Below are 19614 nucleotides of genomic sequence, written 5' to 3'. Positions count from 1 at the left end.
GAACCAGCTCATGATATAAAACTCTGAACACATGGTCAGTTTTTAACCCAGGGTCTCTCTCTCTACCAGGGCCCAATAACATGGCAGGAATAGAGTATAAAATTTTCCACTGCAGATGGGATGGCCTTTGACATGTGTATGGGGTCGGCATTGGGATTCTTTCACTGGGACTTTCTGTATATTTCATGTGCTACTTTTTCCAACAATGCCACCACCAATAGCTATAATTCTACTGGGTCATGCAGCCCTAACTGCAGAGCTGCTTACAAGTGTAACCTGAACCTATAGCAGAGCTATTCCCTACCCTGGCATGTACTCACAGCTGGCAGCCTTTCATGTTGTTCAGTATGTGGGCTGGAGCAGTATTCCCAGGACTGAAATAAGCTACCTTCAGAATCCAAAGAGACCTACTGGATGGTTTGCTTTCTGCTTTTCATGGGCGTTGCAAGATGTAATAATTGGCCTTTCAATTCAGATGAGCTGTCTGAGAATGTTCTTGACCACTGGATCCCTAAATATTTTACTAATATGAAATCTGAATCTTTGTAGGTTTTATCTTCCACCCTTTGAAGCATATATGTCTTAACAAGACCTCCATCTCATAAGCCATTCTTACTCATCTGGCCACAGTTAGAATGATGTCATTAATGTAGTGGAACAATGTAATGTTCTACAAGATGTCCAATGGGACTAAATGTGTCCTATGTTATGACAAAAGGAGGGAGAGTTAATATGATCCTGAGGCAAAATTGTGAATGTATACTATTTTCTATTCCATATGAAAGCAAACTGTTTTTGATCCTCTTTTCTGAAAGGGTTAGCAAAAAACACATTTGCCAAAAATGGTCATGTTACTCTGCTCTAACAAAGATAGCATTTTGTATAGTGACTGCAATTTGAGCTACTATTTGGTAGTAGGCTCTTGTCATCCTCCAGGCTTTGTTTAGTTTGCAGGACCCAGACTGGTGATTTAAAAGGAGATTTGATGGGGTCCATCATCCCTGCATTCTTTAGATTCTTTAGGGTAATACTAATTCCTGCCACCCACACCCTCTGGAATGCAACATTTGTTTAAAATTTAATATATTATCCGGGGGTAGTTGTTTCAGAAGTTTCCACTTGATCTTTTCCACTGTGATAGCCAAGGACCCAATGTCAGTGTTGTGCCATTTGCCAGAAACATCCAGAGCATGACCACTGCATAGGTCTGCAGACCCAGTGGCTCATTTTGAACAGGACGTTGGCCAGGATGTCATTAATTACCTCATTGCCATATATCCCTCCTATAAAGAGAGGCCATGATGACACTTTATATCTGTGGGTGTCCGTGCTAACTCAGACCTGTGTCCAACTGTACTTGAAATGTTTTTGCTGCTTTTTCCCCTAGGTTAGAGTTATGCAATTAAATGACCATGGGTGACTTTGATAAAGAAATAGGGGAATTATTACCATGTATACTGACTGTGGTATTGCAGGGTCATTCCTCCAAGGCATCAGGATTTTAAATATATCAAATATGGACTTCAGAAATGGCTCAATTCTAAAAATTGAGCAATAAATTGTGACTTTTTATTGCAGCATCTACCATCAGCCTCCTGATCATCTGTCCTTGATTTCTTCTGATGATGTAAGTTAGGTAGTAGTGCTCTTGTTGGCTGCCTGTTTTGCTTCTAGGTGTGCTGTGGTCTGTTAAACATCTCTATAATTTTTAATAGGCTAGTCTCCTTGACTGACACTCCAGGCTTGCTGCATATTATAAATCTTGCCCACTACTTGGATTGGATTCCGATGGTTAAGTGTCACCAGTTGGGCTGTATTGTCCTATTGTCTCCGTCATTGAGCTCGTTCTGTTATGATTTCTCCTTCCATCAGCTTTGGCCTGTGGAGGAGAGCCAGCACATTCTTATTGATTCTAGTGCCCCTTCTCTATCCCGTTCTTCATGGCTTTGGTAAATGGCATACCCTCTGGCCCTTTCCACAGATATAATGAGTGACCTGGTAGGTTTCCTGGTGTTACATTAGTATATCCACTCCAGACTGCCCGTATTTCTAGACTTTTTACCCCTGCCTTTATTCTTTGCTATGGCAGTTCTAACATTTTGACTTTACTTAGCATGGGCTGTATTTTTTATGTTTCTAGGTGTCTTCTTTTTCTTTTTTAGCTTTATTGAGGTATAACTGGCAAATAAAATTATAAGGTATATGACATGTAGGGGTGCCTGGGTGGCTCAGTCATTAAGCATCTGCCTTCGGCTCAGGTCATGATCCCAGGGTCCTGGGATCGAGTCCCGCATCGGGCTCCCTGCTCTGCGGGGAGCCTGCTTCTCCCTCTCCCCCTGCTTGTGTTCCCTCTCTCGCTGGGTCTCTCTCTGTCAAATAAGTAAATAAAATCTTAAAAAAAAAAAAAGATCTATAACATGTACATTGTGATGATTTGGTATATGTATACGTTGTGATAGGATTCCCCCAGTATAGTTAATGCATCCATAAGATCACATATATTTCCTTTTTTTATTTTTTATTTTTTTTTTAAAGATTTTATTTATTTATTTGAGAGAGAGAATGAGAGAGAGCACATGAGAGGGGGGAGGGTCAGAGGGAGAAGCAGACTCCCTGCTCAGCAGGGAGCCTGATGCGGGACTCCAGGATCATGACCTGAGCCGAAGGCAGTCGCTTAACCAACTGAGCCACCCAGGCGCCCTATTTCCTTTTTTTAATTTGATGTTCTTTCTAGATTAAGTTCTACTCATTCAGCAAATTTCAATTATATAATACTGTGTTATCAACTACAGTAACCGTGTTATACATTAAATCCTCATACCTGGTTCATTTTATAACTGAAAGTTTGTATCCTTTTGCCAACCTCTCTTATTTCCCCTATTCTCAGTCCCTGGCAAACATTTTTTTAACTGTTTCTATTGAGCTTGACTTTTTTTTTTTAGATTCCACATATAAAGACAAATACTGTGTAGTATTTATCTTTCTTTATCTGACTTACTTCACTTAGTGTAATACCCCCAAGTCCATCCGTGTTTTCTTAAATGGCAGGATTTCTTTCTTACGGCTGAATAATATTCCATTGTGTATGTATATGTATACACACACACGTATATATACATATATAAATATATATAATACATATACATATAAATGTATATATGTCACATCTTTATCCATTCATCCATTGATGAATACTTTGGCTGTTTCCATATCTTGGCTTCTATGAATAATGCTGCAGTGAACATGGGAGTGCAGATATCTCTTTGATATCCTGTTTTCATTTTCTTTGGGTATATACCCAGAAGTGGGATTGCTGGATCCTATATGGTAGTTTGCTTTTTAATATTTTGAGGAACCTTCGTGTTTGAGGGACAGTGACTGAACCAATTTACATCCCCACCAACAGTGCACAGGGTTCCCTTTTCTTCATGTCCTTACCAACACATGATATCTCTTTTCTTTTTGATGTTAGCCATTCTAACATGTGTGAGGTGATAGCTTATTGTGGTTTTGATTTGCTTTTCCCTGATAACTAGTGATATTGAACACCTTTTTTGTTTTATTTATTTATTTATTTATTTATTTATTTATTTATTTGACACAGAGAGAGAGAGAGAGAGAGAGTGCACAAGTAGGGAGTCCTTGCTAAGCAGAGAGACTAATGCGGGGCTTGATCCCAGGACCCTGGGATCATGACCTGAGTTGAAAGCAGACACTTAACCGATGGAGCTTCCCAGGTGCCCCTGAATACCTTTTATTGTACCTGTTGTCCATTTGGATGTCTTCTTTAGAAAAATACCTCTTCATTTCCTCTATCCATTTTTTAATTGGATTATTTTTTTGTTTTGTTTTTGCTGTTGAGTTGTGTCAATTCTTTATATTTTTGTATATTAACCCCTTATCAGATATATGATTTGCAGATATTTTCTACCATTCTGTAGGTTGCCTTTTCATTTTGTTGATTGTTCCCTTTGCTGTAAATAGGAGTCATTTTAATAGTGAGCTCACACCATCTCCTGGGGTCCTTGTTAGGGCATAAATCCTGCATCTTGGGAGAGTGCTTTTAAGTCATTAAACTCTCCCTAATCCAATATAAGGTTCTGGCGCCCCTTGGATCAATCTCCCATTATTATCTAGTACAATGTGTACTCCCCCAACTTCTGCCAATATTTGCTCTCTAGGTCTTACAGTATCCCAGGACCCTGGAATCATGACTTGAGCTGAAGGCAGATGCTTAACCAACTGAGCCACCCAGGCGCCCTATTTATTTTATTTTTTTAAAAGATCTTATTTATTTGAGAGTGAGAGAGAGAGTGGGGGGAGGGGCAGAGGGTGAGAATTTCAAGCAGACTCCTCGCTGAGTGCAAAGCAGGGCTCGATCCCAAATCCCAAGATCACGGCCTGAGCTGAGATCAAGAGTTGGACACTTAGTCAACTGAGCCACCCAGGCATCCCTCATTATCTTTTTTCTAGAGCTCAGTGGGGCTAAGCAGTAGATACACAATTTTAGTGTATTAGGTAGTTACTATTATCAAACATCTGATACTTCACACCTGCTAGAATATTCCCTTTCTTTGGCATACATTCCTAATTTACCACTGGTATAAGTTTTAAGAGTTGATGACATCTTGTGCCAGGGGCTTTCTTTGTTATACCTAGCACCAATGATAGGTTCTTCATTGCTTCCTTAGTAGTATATGATTCAGCTCACAAACTCCATCTTATTTCCTGCTTTTCTTGTATCACTCCTGGTACCAGCTATCATAGTTTGGGTTCTCATGGAAGTAGACTCTGAGATAGAGTTTAGTGTTTATGATGTTCATTGAGAGTAGCCTTAAGATCAATGCCTTTGGAAGAGGTAGGGGGAGAAAGCAGGATTTGACAAAAGGAAAAGTTGAGTTGTGATGCTGGATAGATAACCTTAGTCAACCACACAAGGATCTCTGGAGGTAAAATGGTTGGTATGTTGGGACGAAGTGACAGGACCTTTAAAACCCCACGTTGATCAGCAATTGCATGTGGGTCATCCTTAAAAAGTTGTGGCCTTGGTGAAGTGGCCCAAACAAACTGAGGAACTTGCTGAAGTAGCTTGCAGCTGATGATTGCTCACCGATACCTCTCCCAGCAACAGAGACGACAGTTCCTTCCTTGAATGAGGTCTGGGCAGCACATATCCATGTCCACTGTAAATCTCCAAGTTTCAGAGGATTAAGACCAATTATGGCTAATTTCTCACTCATGCTACATGTCTAATGTTGGAGGTAAGGCAGATTAGCTTATTGTCATCACTTAGGGACCCAAGATGAATTGAATTGTCTTTCATTGGTAATTCAGTGGTTCCATCTAGAAATACAAGTGTCACTTTAACTTGCATTTTGTTGGCAGAAACAAGTCATATTGGGGGAGCCTGGGTGGCTCAGATGGTTAAGTGTCTGCTTTCGGCTCAGATCATGATCCCAGGTTTCTGGGATCAAGCCCCGCATCAGTCTCCCTGCTTGGCGGGGAGCCTGCTTCTCCCTCTCCCTCTACTGTTCCCTGTGCTTGTGCTCTCTTGCTCTGTCAAATAAATAAATGAAGTCTTTAAAAAAAAAAAAAGAAAAAAAAGAAACAAGTCATATTATCACATCCAACTTCTAGGAAGTGTGGGAGTTTAATTTTACCATGGGCTTGAAGGAAGAGAACTGGAATATCTGTTAAATAACACCAATATATATAACAAATGTTTGTAATTCTTTGTAAACTTCTAGTATAATTGAAGGTGATGTCTTGCAGATAGTAATAAAGCCTTCACCTCCTACCACCACATATGTTAAAAGGCAACCAGCTTCTACAAGTAGAATTGTGTTGTATTATTATTGGTCTGAATTAATCATTCTCATGAATAATTAAAATATTAATAGTGTACTGTACTGTTTCTCTGCAGGGACTTGTGTACTTTAAAAAATATATATACATATATATTTTTACTTTCCTGACATTACTGTTTATGTTGAAAGGATATTTTGGTGACATAGTGAGGCAGTATAATGTAGTAATTAATAAGATCTGGTTCTGAATGTGGACTCCACCATTTAATGACTTTAAGGAAGTGATCAAACCTCTAAATACTGTTTCCTTATCTATAACACGGTAACAAAAATATTTACTCCCCAAAGTTGTTTTCAGAATTGAATACTACATAGCATTGATAAGCAATTAGCATATTGTTTTTATTAGGTAAAAGGTTATGACAACTTATCTTAGGAAATTTTACCCATTTAAAAAGACTGTGAGGTTTTATGTATCCTTCAGTTAATCTTATATAATATAGTAATTTAAAAAAACATTTAACTTTTAGAAGCAACTATGTGCTTTCCTTTTTTTTTGGAGGGAGACTCCCATAGCACTCTTTATATATCTCTCTTAATACTTATCACATTCTATTGTTATTCCTTCAGGGCAGGAATTCAGTCTCATTCAGTTTTATGTCCATAATGTTGTTGTGTCATTGGATCTTCATTACATCTAATTTGAATTACTTAAATAGTGATGTCCTTTTTCCTCAGTCTTATCTAAATCTGTTAACCCAAATTTCACATATTTCTTCCTATTCTTAGTTAAGAGCAGTTGATGAATTCTCAGTCTTCCTTTCTTTAGAGTAAAACACCCAAGTTAATGTTTTAGTCTTGGTTCTATTTTTCAAGATTCACTATTATGAAAAAAAAATGTTTTGGAGAACATTCAGAAGACAACTCCCTGATCTTTAGCATTGTTACTAAATTGAGATGTTCAGTTTTTATTTTTTTTTAAGATTTTATTTATTTATTTGAGAGAGAGAGAGAGTGCGGGAGCGAGCACAAGCAGGGGGAGCAGCAGAGGGAGATGGAGAAGCAGGTTCCCCACTGAGCAAGGAGCCTGATGTAGGACTCGATCCCAGGACCCTGGGATCATGACCTGATCCAAAGGCAGACACTTAACCGACTGAGCCACCCAGGTGCTCCTGAGATGTTCAGTTTTTAAATGTGCAAACAACTATTACCTTAATAGGAATAAACTCAATGGATAAATTTGGAAACCCCATGCTTTTGAGTTTATGAGACTTGCTTACTTATGTTAGCTGTGTGATTTGATCAGTAGATATGTGGTCTGATCAGTTAAATCCCACTATTTCACTGTATGGATGACACACTCCCAGTATTCTTTCCATTTCTTTGGGATCTGAGTTGGAGTTGTTTATCTCTCATGTGCTTTTATTTATTTATTTATTTATTTAGAGTTTTCAAGTATTTCTGAAAATGGGGTGTGCTTGTGGGCCTGAAACAGAAAGTTTGATTAAAAACCTATACCATTAGCTATTAAATCCCTAAATCCCCTTCTTCAACTTGTGCTGGAAGAAAGAGGTTTACTCTCTGTGGATATTGATCCAGGTACCTGAGCATGGTTGAGGGTATCAGTACAATTTTGGAAACAGTGGGCTTAAGTGAAAGTATACATACTTATGAATGAAACCTCTAGCTTTTTTCTTCTACTTAGGTCCAGAATACTGTTACCCAGGTTTATAGCTTCTAGGCAGGAGATTGGAGGATTTACCTCAAAGAATCTGACTGGCCCAAGAGAAGGAGTGTGCAAAAACTAATATTTGGAGGTCTTCAACTAAAATGGTCCCAACTGATCAAAATCCCCACACTGCCATATAGTATATATGAAAGTTATTAAGAGAATAAATCTTAAGAATTCTTATAACAAGGAAAAAACCATTTTTTTTCTTTTTTTCCTTTTGGTGTTAAGTAAACTGTGTTTAATCTTTCACTAAATATATATGCGTGTGTGTGTGTGTGTATATACATATATATATATATACATATACATATATATATGTCAAGTCATGTTGTACACCTTAAACTTACACAGTGTTGTATATCAGTTATATTTCAAAAAACAAAGTATTCCAACAGTCAACAACATGTCTTGGCCAAGCACAGAATTTCTAAACAGTTTTGTTGTTCTTCGGTCTTAAATTTGAGAGGGCAGCTAGTTATCATAGACATTCACAAAAAGCCACTAAATCTGATGAAAATATCAAACAAATAGGAAAAAATAAGAAATCAAAGGAAATTGAGGTAATACTGGAAGAAGATTATAACTTCAATCTTTATGGACAGAAGATGTTACATTTATGAAGTAAAAATGTGACTTTTAAAAAATAGATCATTGAGAAAACAAAAAAATGGGGCTTTTGAAATTAAAATTAAGACAACAAATTAATAGATTTTAAGATATAATGAAGAATATGTTCCAAAAGTATTATGAACAAAGGACAGATGTAAAATAGGATAAAAGGTATGAAATTTAGATGATTATTCCGGAAAATTTGCTGTCTGAGTAATAGGAATGGCCAAAAAAAAGAACAGAAAATTTTAGATGAGGAAGAAATTATCAAATGAAAAATTCAAGAAAAATATCTGGGCTTGAAGTATATGAATTTTCAGAATAAAAGATTTCACTAAGCCCCAGAAGAGACTCGTAGCAAAATCCATCATGAAAAGTGGAGATAGAAAGAAGACCCTAAGAGCTTATATATAAAAAGAAATAGGATAGGACCTTGCAAAAGCAAAACCAGGAGCCAGAAGATTGCAGAGTAATACCTTCAATATCTGAAAATGTTTTCAAAGTTAGAGTTCTAAGCCCAATCAAATAATCATATAAAGTGGAATAGTCACTTTCAGAATTGCAACCTCTCAAAAATTTACTTCTAATGTACACTCTGTCTGGCAGCTATAGAATTATGTCTCCTACTGATACATTTGATTACATAAACAAATACAAATTGATAAAAATTAAAATCCAAGAAATAGAGTAAATAATAGGAGATGGGCAGAGAATCCTTAGGATGCTGCAGCAGGTCTAGAGACAAGTTTGTATTGCAGAAGAAAGATGGAGTTTTAGTAGGGATGTCTTCAAGAAGTAAATGAAACTGCTGGATAGCTTGATATGTTAGAAAATACTGCAAAAAGGTGTATACATTTGGTAAAGAGTCAGGGATGAATTAACAGCTGCTCTATAGAAACCTAAGCAAAAAAAAAAAAAAAATGATTTGCCGGGAAAATAAAAATTTGTTCAAGGATAAAAAGAATTATAATATGCTATGTGGCTCATCTGTATGTAGAATAATATATAGTAAATACTGCATATTGGCCTGAACAAAATTATAAGTACATGAGGAGGATGGAAGGAAGGGAAGTTGTGTGTGTATGTCTGCATAAGAGTTAAATCTTCATCTTTTATTATTTATTTATTTATTCTTTAAAAAGATTTTATTTATTTATTTGACAGAGAAAGACACAGCGAGAGAGGGAACACAAGCAGGGGGAGTGGGAGAGGGAGAAGCAGGCTTCCCACGGAGCAGAGAGCCCGATGCGGGGCTTGATCCCAGGACCCTGGGATCATGACCTGAGCCGAAGGCAGACGCTTAACGACTGAGCCACCCAGGCGCCCCAAATCTTCATCTTTTAAAGAGAAAGTCAGAGATATTATCTGAACCTAAGAACTAAGTATGCCATTTAGAATAAGGAGATAAATACAAAAACAAGCTTCTTCTAGTTTTTTATTTTAGAATTCAAAGTGCTTACCTCTGATTCAGGAGTAAGCATTGGGATGATAGGGAGCCAGGAGAGTTTTGTGATAAACGTTGTGGGATAATTTGACTGCTAAACTTTGCACATACATATCTTTGGTTAAAAACAAGCAAAGTAAGAACATACCAAAGCAGTACAGAAACCAAGTGAGGCACAAATTCGTGGGTCAGGCATAAATATTAAAATAATGGTCCTGGGAAGATTCGTATATGGTAATACACAGAAAGATCTGGGAAATATTATATATGGGAAAAATTAAATTAGATCCCTGGAATAGATGCAAAAATAAGTTCCAAATGGATTGAAGATCAAAATGGTTAAAGCCATCCTTTAGAAGAATATTGGAGATTATCTTTAAAATCTTGAGTTAAGAATAAAAAGAATAAGTCATGAAGAAAATGATAAGTTTGATCAGGTTTCTGTACAAACTTTTGTAAAATAATACTCCATAAACTACATGAAAAGGCAAATCACAGCATAGGAGAATATATGTTAATGCATATAATTAACAAAGGATTGATATTTAGGACATTTAATGAAGATTTCTTAAAATTATCAAAAAACTAAAATTCTGGGGGCACCTGGCTGGTTCAGTCAGAAGAGCACTCGGGGTTGTAAGTTCGAGCCCCACATTGGGTGTAGTGATTACTTAAAAATAAAATCTTTGTTAAAAAAGACAAAAAACAAAAATCAAATAGAAAAATGGGCAAGGACTTGAATAGTGATTTTACAGAAGGGTGAAAACAAATGACCTACTAATGTGAAAAGATGTTTAATCTTACCAGTAACTAGAAAAAAAAAAAAAAAACAACGTTCATCAGATTGGTAAAAATTTAAAAGTCTGAGAGAGCTACATAATGGAGAGGATGTGAAATAAGAGCCGTCATGCATGGCTAGTGTGAATTTAAGTCAGTGCAACTACTTCGGGGAGCAAATTGGTGAAATCTAGTAAAATTGAACTTGTGTCTTTCATTAAACCTAGTAATTTTCCTTTTAGAAATCCACCTGGAGAAACTCTCAAAACTTGCAAAAGAAGATGTGTGTAACAGTGAACAAACCAACATGACTTGTGTTAGAAAAAACCTTAAAAAAGTCTAAATGACCTTTAAAAGGATAGATGTGTTTTGGTAAAATCATAATATGGAATGCTGTAACATGATTAAAATGAAAACATCGCACCACATATGTGAATAAGTCTAAATGGGTTGTTTAATAGACATTTCTCCAAAGAAGATACATAAATGGCCAATAAGGACACAAAAAGATGCTCAACATGACAAATCATTTGGAAAATGCAGATCAAAACCACATTGAGATACTACTTCACATCCATTAGGATGGATATTATCAGGAAATAGAAAATAACAAGTGTCAGTAAGGATGTAGAGAAACTGGAACCCTTGTGCACTCCTTGATGGAATCAAGTAAAATGGTACAGCTGCAATGGAAAAGAGTATGGATGTTCCTCAAAAATTTAAACAATACTTAACCATATAATCCAGCAATTCCACTTCGGGTATATACCCAAAAGAATTGAAAGCAGGTACAAAAATAGATATTTGTGTCCCCATGTTCATAGCAGCATTATTCACATTAGCCAAAATTAGAAGCAACCCAGGTGTCCATTGATGGATGAATTAGTAAACAAAATGGGGTATATATGTACAATGGAATATTGTTCAGGCTTAAAAAGGGTGGAATTCTGACACATGGTACAACATGGATGAGCCTTAAAGACTTGGTAAGGGAAATAAGTCAAAGACTAAAGGACTAATAATGTGATTTCATTCATCCGAGGTACTTAAAATAGTCAAATTTATAGACAGAAAAGTAAAATGGTGATTGGCAGGGGCTGGGAGAGAGGGGAATGGGGAATTATTGTTTAACAGGTACAGAGTTTCAGTTTTGCAAAATAAGAAAGTACTGAGATGGATGGTCGTGATGTTTCCAAAATGTGAATGTACTTAATGTCATTGAACTGCACACATAAAAATGGTTAAAATGAAGAGAACAAAAAGCAAAAACTAATGGGCTGAAATTAAACAAGTTTCAGAGGGATCCATATTGTATAATATAATAAACATTTGTATTAATACAAAGCTTTCCCGCCTACGAAAATTACTATATATGTATCATATATAGAGAAACATGGATAAGCAAAAACAGAATAGTAGTTGCATCCAAAGAAGGAAGACCTAAAGAAGCTTGAATTGGAATGGGAGTACACAGGGAGCCTAAGTTATATCTGTAATAAGTTATTTATTTAAAAAATCTGTAGTAAACATGGTCAAGTACTAGGTTTACAGATCTGGTTAGTGGTACATAGGTGTTTGTAATGCCATTTTTGAGGCTGTTCTGTGCGCTGAAAAAATTTCATCATTTACCAAAAGAAATTGGCTTATGGAGTTAGAAAAATCTTCAGGAAGCCAAATTTTTAGTTAATGCTTGTCTTTATTCTTAGCTCTCTTTTTTTCCAACTCCTTAGTTTTTCTGAGCATTTCTATGGTTCTCATTTGGAAAATCTGCTTTCCTTCTGCCTGGTTTGTGTTGGATGCTGGGCCAAATTACTTACCTTTTAGTCCTAGGTTAGCTCAGATTGTTGGGTCACTTTCTTTTCTGGACTCCAGATTGCCCCCAAATGATCTTAAAGATTCTTCTTCTTTGGAGATTTTTGTAACAAATTGTTATCTGGCAGTCTTACTCTTTCATCTGACTTTTTTCTGTTTCATTTCTTTGAAGCATATTCAGGTTTCTAATTCTGTTGTTGGAATACTACAAACAACATAATTTGTAAATCACTGGCCCTGTGTGTGTGTTTGTGTGTGTTGGGGTTGGGTGGAATGATTGAAATCTATCTGCCCTAACTTATTTACTGTCTCTAACATTTCCATCTCTTTTTTTTTTCAAAGCCTGTGTCTTTTACAGGTCACCCTTTCTCTCCACATGGGAGTAATCTCTCAGAGTCTGCTACAAATATACTTTTAAATATCAAATATTTATAAACATAATTTATAGAAAAACAAAGGTAATCAAAAGGGCCCTAAGCAAATTGCTTAACTTCTCCTAGATCTAATTTTTCATTTTCTTTCTTTCTTTTTTTTTTTTTTTAAAGATTTTACTTATTTATTTGACAGAGAGAGAGGGAGAGAGACAGAGACAGAGAGAGCACAAGCAGGGGGTGCAGCAGAGGGAGAGAGAGAAGCAGGCTCCCCGCTGAGCAGGGAGCCCGATGTGGGGCTCGAACCCAGATCATGACCTGTGCCAAAGGCAGACACTTAACAACTGAGCCACCCAGGTGCCTCTAATTTTTCATTTTCAACATATGGTAATACCTGCTCAATCAACTTCATTGGATTCTTACAAAGACCATTTTAGATTATGTAGATGAATGCACTTTGGAAGCTTTATAGTACTATACACATGTAAACATACTTCTTTCATGAACTGTAACATGTAAAATTGACCAGACTGTTAATCCTATGTGTAGCCCTCTTTCATAGTATTTCCCAAAATGTGATATTCAGAGCATTGGCTCTTAGAAATGTTAATGTGAAAAGTATGACATGAAAAGTGCTTCTGCGGATAAAATATTGGGAGCACTGGGTTAGATATAGTTAGGCTTCTATACGTCTGTACTCTCTCTTTTGAGAGTATTTAATAGGCAGATATATTTTGTGAACTAAGGAGAGATAGGAATAACCTCTTTTGGGGGGATTTGTGTTCTTTGGAATAGACTTTAGGAGATATAATTCAAGATGTATTTTATTGCTGTTTTCTAATTTCATTTTCTAAACTATGATTTTGGTTTTTGTAATTTCTTTGATCTTCATTAGTAATGATATTGAATTAAAACCAAATTATTATTTTATTACTATCATTATAATTACATAAATGGGAAAACAGTAATTTATTACAACTTTAACTTTTACAACTAACTGTATTTTAGATTATTTTCTTGTTCCCAAAGGGCTTCTAAACTACCTAAAAATAAAATTTGTTTTTAAAATCTTGTTACTTCCCTGTGTTTTTATTAAATACCACTGCCTTCTTTAGATATGGCATGTTTAAGAAGATGAAATTTAAAACACTGTCCTGAGAATGTCCCTAGTTACTGAAAATTGAATCACTTGTCATCTCAAAATCTATGTTAGTATACGTGTCAATTTTGAGGCTAGGTTATATTGAAATGATACACGGTTTTCTTTTCTTTCCTTTTCTTTTCTTATGTTAATCGCCATACATTACATCATTAGTTTTTGATGTAGTGTTCCATGATTCGTTGTTTGCGTGTAACACCCAGTGCTCCATTCAATACATGCCCTCTTTAATACCCAGTTTTCTATTACCATTTTTCTTTCCATATTTTTTTATATAGCTCATGAATTATTTAGGTTTTTTATTTTTTCTAGATTTTTGCAACTGAAGTCCATTCTCTTTTACATAAAATGAACTCTATTATTTTGAAATATCAGATCATTAAAATGATTTAAATATTTTATTTCAGTGATGCCATTTTTAGGCATTATTTCACTGAATATTAAATATTCCATTTAATTTCATAAGCATGCATGTAAAATTTGGTTTGGTAATTTAATTTTCTAACAGGTTTGCCCAGTATTGGCGTTCATGCAGTTTACTATATGAACCTTGATTTATTTAATAAAGATATGTCTTTGGAATTATCCTCCAACATAAACTATACACCTATATTTTTTTTCATTTTCATTATCTCATATACTTACATTTATTTGTGGGAATTTTATGCAGAAGTTATTTTTATTTTAGGAATGATGCCAGTTGAGGGGCGCCTGGGTGGTTCAGTTGTTAAGTGTCTGCCTTCGGCTCAGGTCATGATCCCAGGGTCCTGGGATCGAGCCCCGCATCGGGCTCCCTGCTCCGCGGGGAGCCTGCTTCTCCCTCTCCCACTCCCCCTGCTTGTGTTCCCTCTCTCGCTGTCTCTCTCTCTGTCAAATAAATACATAAAATCTTTAAAAAAAAAAAAAAAGAATGATGCCAGTTGAGTAATGATACTAAATTGTAGGTCATGGCAAGTTAATGAAAGACTTCCTAATTTTAATGTATCTTTTATTTGACCAAAGATGGTTTTATAGTATTTGTCTTAATTTGTTTTATTTCATTTTTTGTTTTGCTGTTCTCTTTTTTCTAGCTTGTGATGAATGGAAAATATTACCGAAACCAAATCTTCATAGAGATGTCAACAGATTTGGACACTCTGCAGTCGTTATTAATGGGTAAAAACGTACATTTGTCAGTCATCCTATCCACATATTCTGTTACTCTTTTTGAAAATTATCATTTGTACTTAATGGCATTGGGTATACCTAGTCTACCGTGGAATACATTTTGGTTCGTTAACCATATCCTTCATTCTTTTGTGTTCAAATATATTTAAGAGAAAGAGGAGCAGTCAGAGTGCTGAGATAAAACTAAAATACTTAAAAAAAAAATCATCCTGCTTTCTTTTCTTTTTGTAGAGATCAGACAATGAATGACTTCTTTAAAAAAGATCAAACTGAAATGATAGATAGGCTAGCCCCATATTTCTATCAAGGAGAACAAGGAAAGTGAGAAGAATTAGATTCTCATTTTAGTTCTGTCATTAACCATGTGATTTTTGACAAGTCCCTTAACCTCTCGACTTTAATATCTTTATATCCCTTGGGATTTTGGATGGGATGATCATTAAGTTACCTTGTTCCTTTAAGTTAGTATCATTTTTCTATTTTTTTTTAAAGATTTTATTTATTTATTAAAGAGAGAGAAAGTGTGAGAGAGAGAGAGATCATGAGAAGGGGGGAGAGGTAGAGGGAGAAGCAGACTCCCCGCTGAGCAGGGAGCCTGAAGTGGGGCTCGATCCCAGCACCCTGGGTTCATGACCTGAGCCAAAGGCAGATGCTTAACTGACTGAACCACCCAAGCGCCCTCATTTTTGTATTTCTATAGCAAATTTTGGTAATGTGGCAGGAAACAATAGCTCATTCATTAGCTTTAAATTTATAATTCATAATGACATTTTTATAAGTTTATGTTATCACCACTTTATTCTAATTATGTAAAAATTCTTCAAAGTGATACTAAAAGTAGGTAGAAGTTAACCACAATGAAACTGTAATTGATATCAGTTAGCTTTCAAAACAGTAATAAATGAAATTCAGAGTTTATACATAAAACCTCTAGGTTTCTTTGTTGCAATACTGTGTTGGTTGACTTTCTCTTTTTAAATAATAAAAGATAATATTGAAGCATTTTCTGATCTTTTCCACTTATTAATAATATTGTTAGAAATAAAAATTATGCTCTTTTAGGGCATGTCAGACTTCTTTGGCACTGGTAATTGAATTAATTTAACAATTGTCTGGACTTTTCTTTCCAAATTGAAGTTTTGAATATCTTTTTGATATTTTACTCTTGATTTATTTCATTAGAGGATAGTAAAATACTGAAACACAGACTCTGTATCTAATATCTATATTCATTGTCAATATTCAAAAATTGTAATTCTAGATAGCTGTTCTAAAGTGTACCTTCTTATCCATGTACAGGTATTTTCTATTTCTAAAAAATTGTTTACTAACTTGATAAAATGTATTTAAACTTATTTTTAAAACTAATATGTTAGGCTTTTCTTAATATTGTTTCTTTAAGATTCTTGTTTTTTTTTTTTTTTTAATAGGTCCATGTATATATTTGGAGGATTTTCTAGTGTGCTCCTTAATGATATCCTTGTTTACAAGCCTCCAAACTGCAAGGCTTTCAGAGATGAAGAACTTTGTAAGAATGCTGGTCCAGGAATAAAATGTATTTGGAATAAAAATCACTGTGAATCTTGGGAATCTGGGCATACTAATAATATCCTTAGAGCAAAGTGCCCTCCTAAAACAGGTAGTTTTTCTTTTTTTCTCCCTCTCTGGCATAAAGCTTCTGTACATGGCTAGAAGTAGTAATACATTTTGCTTATAAGATTTACCTTAGTATAGCCTTTAGAAATTAAAAATTCATAATCCTCTAATTAGGAATTTTAATGTTTGAACTTATCAGTGATTAATAATTTACTATTTTTATTAGCTATTTTTTGTTTTCTCTTTTTAATTCTATATGTAATATTATGCATATTAATATTTTATGTGTAATATAGTCATATACATATATAGATATATATGAACTATTTTCCTATATAAGTAAAAAATGCTTTAAAGTATACTCTAAGAAATACTGTGTTTCTAAGAAATACAATGAAATAATTTATTCTGCATTTGGTAGATTTTTCCTTCTTTAATATTGCCAAGTGAACCACGGAGTTAAAAGATTTTCTAGAATTTTGATGACTAATGTTTTAGTTTAATACTTATTATAAGGTATTGAATAAGTAAATCAAACATGAAAAATTGCTAGTAAATATTTATTTATGAGTGAATGACTTGGATAAAAATTCTTCAATTTTCTTTAAATGGGTGGGGGTTTTATGCATTTTTGTATGCTACAATTAACAATGTATTTTCAAGTTTTGCTAGTCAATGATAACTCAGATGTCTCTAAATATCTTTATGAAGAATGATAACCAATGAGTATTTGTTTTAATGTTTCTTTTAGATGTGTAGTAATGCTTTTTTTTAGTAAAAAACTATAAGTCTTCCCGCCCCCCGCCATACTGGCTAAATTTTAAATGGCAGTAGGTTGCTGGTAGATTGAATAAGTAAAATGAGGGTAGAAGGTGTCTCAAAACCTGCAAACACAATGCAAATTCAATATGAAGTTAACTTCATATTGAAGATGTTGTTTTGATATTGTTTGTCGTATTTATGGTGTAAAAAGTCTCAGTGATTCTTAAACAGATGTTAAAAATGTGTGAACTAAGAAGCGTGACGTTGCCTTTCTCACCCTGACGCGTTCATGCCCCGCCCCCCCGCCCTCTCCCCGCCCCCCCCCCCCCCCCCCCCCCCCCCCGGTACCGCAGCTGCTCCTGACGACGGATGTTACAGATACGCGGACTGTGCCAGCTGTGCTGCCAATAGCAACGGGTGCCAGTGGTGTGATGACAAGAAATGCATCTCCGCAACCAGCAACTGCAGCGTGGTTAGTATCCGTGGGCCATCGGTGCTGTGGTCCGATCGTTAGCTTACCATCTCGTGCCGTTGTACAGAGAGCGCTTTACACATGGAGACACTTAGAAAATACGGAGGGAGTCCCTCCCTGTGTTGTAAGTTCTCTCCAGTTTCTTGCTCAGCTTTGTCAGTCTAGATTCCAGTAACTTTTACTTCCTCCCATGTCCTTTAAAAATGACTATAACTATAAATGTAGTCTTCTGGGCTGATAGACACTTTATATAGATAAGTATCAGAATGATTTGCATGGGGTTCTGGTCAGACATGCACATGCGCGGTAGTGCTGTGGCCCGATGTTTTGTTTACATGCTTTGTGTGTAAGTTTAACCTGAGGTTGGCAGTGCAGTTTCCCTTTATCTCTGTCCATCAGTGGTTCTCAACCAGAGGCAGTTTTGTGCCTTAAGGGACGTTTGGCAACGTGTGTCGACCTTTTTGGTTGTCACAACTGTGGGGCTGCTCCTGGCATCTAGAAGAGGCCAGGGATGCTGTTAGCATTCCGTAATGCATTAAGTGTCCCACAAAAAACAAGTATCTGCCTCAAAATGTCAATAGTGTTAAGTTTGAGAAACCTTATTCTAGGTAGACAATTAAAAAAAATTACAAATTAATATTTATGGTAGATGAAAATGGATTAAGAGCAGCAAAAATTAACCTTTTAAGTGGGTACTATCAAAATATCCCATGTTTTCAAGATGTCAACAATTTGAAAAAAATTTCAAAAAGTATTAATAAGTATAGCATTAAAAGGATTAAAAACTATAGTAGGACCAAACATTCTCTTACTGAGCTATAGCTTGAACAACTAAATGATGTGCTTACATATTTTCAACTAAATGTAACATACATTATTTCTTTTTTTGAATTTGTATTAATCACCGAAAGTACTTGTTTTTTAAGATTACTATGTGGAGGTAAAAGGTAAAGAAAAGGGAGTTTGAAAACTAAGTAAAAAATTTTTATTGTATCAAAAATTTTCTTCAGTAAACAGGCATATTTCAAAATATTTGTTTTATGGTTCTGTACTAAAATAATACTCAAAACTTAAAATGGAGGAAATTTTTCAGTTATTGACTCATCAGATTGAAACCTTTGCTTTCATACATATTGTGTTGGTATATACTTTCTGGCGATATAAGTTGCTTTAATAACAGATATACTTTAATTTTATATGAGTTTTAACGTTAATAGGACATGACTCTGCTTTAAAAATTTGAATTACTTTTTTATATTTGCATTAATATTTATCTAATAGGGGTTATTTTAGTGAGTAATGTGGAAATAGGAGTTAAGTAAAATAAAGCATGGGAATAGGGAGTAAAATGAATAATGTTATTAAATAAAAATTATAAGCAGATTGTGTTTAAAGCTTTGTTGGATAACCCTGAGTTTAGACATTGTGTTTAGACATTTATACTAAATGAAAATATGCGTACCTCAAAAATTGTGTTATGTAAATTGCTATCAAGGATTCATTTTATAAAGTGACCTTATACTCTGTATTTTATTTTTTATAATGATGTGTTAATAAGGAAGGCACTGGGTGAGATGGTGTAAGTGAGCAGATGGTACTCACTTGTAATTTAGACTTTGATGTAATGTCTTTTAGATGGTTTCATCAGAATGTCTGGTGATTAAGCTCAACTAAACGCTAATGGTTACAGAAAAGTCTGTGAGATTTTAGTGTAAATGATGTCCATTGATACCCTATTTTGTTATTTAGTCGTATTTACTCCAAGTTGCATATTTTGTGTTCTAACAGCTCAAATAACCTACTTACTTATCTGGTTCATTAGGCCAAAAAATATCAGCCATGTTTCGGAATAACAGTCAGCTTTCTTTCATCATTGATTAAATTGGCCCTGTGTGGGATTGAAATA

The 19614-nt window shown here is 35.2% G+C and overlaps 1 protein-coding gene across 5 annotated transcripts in view; it reads left to right on the top strand.

Annotated features, from left to right (window-relative positions):
- ATRNL1 (attractin like 1) overlaps positions 1-19614 on the top strand; it is an 839881-nt gene that overhangs the window by 186857 nt on the left and 633410 nt on the right. For all 5 annotated transcript variants that reach the window (XM_078077077.1, XM_078077076.1, XM_078077079.1 and 2 more), the window contains exons 11-13: positions 14782-14866; positions 16309-16517; positions 17590-17708. In XM_078077077.1, the coding sequence (XP_077933203.1) occupies positions 14782-14866; positions 16309-16517; positions 17590-17708 (413 nt within the window). The remainder of the gene's footprint in view (positions 1-14781; positions 14867-16308; positions 16518-17589; positions 17709-19614) is intronic.

Source organism: Halichoerus grypus, chromosome 7 (assembly GCF_964656455.1).
Source record: "Halichoerus grypus chromosome 7, mHalGry1.hap1.1, whole genome shotgun sequence".
Classification (NCBI taxonomy): domain Eukaryota; kingdom Metazoa; phylum Chordata; class Mammalia; order Carnivora; family Phocidae; genus Halichoerus; species Halichoerus grypus.
Note: the sequence above shows the minus strand (reverse complement) of the source record. Positions and strands in the feature narration are given on the sequence as shown.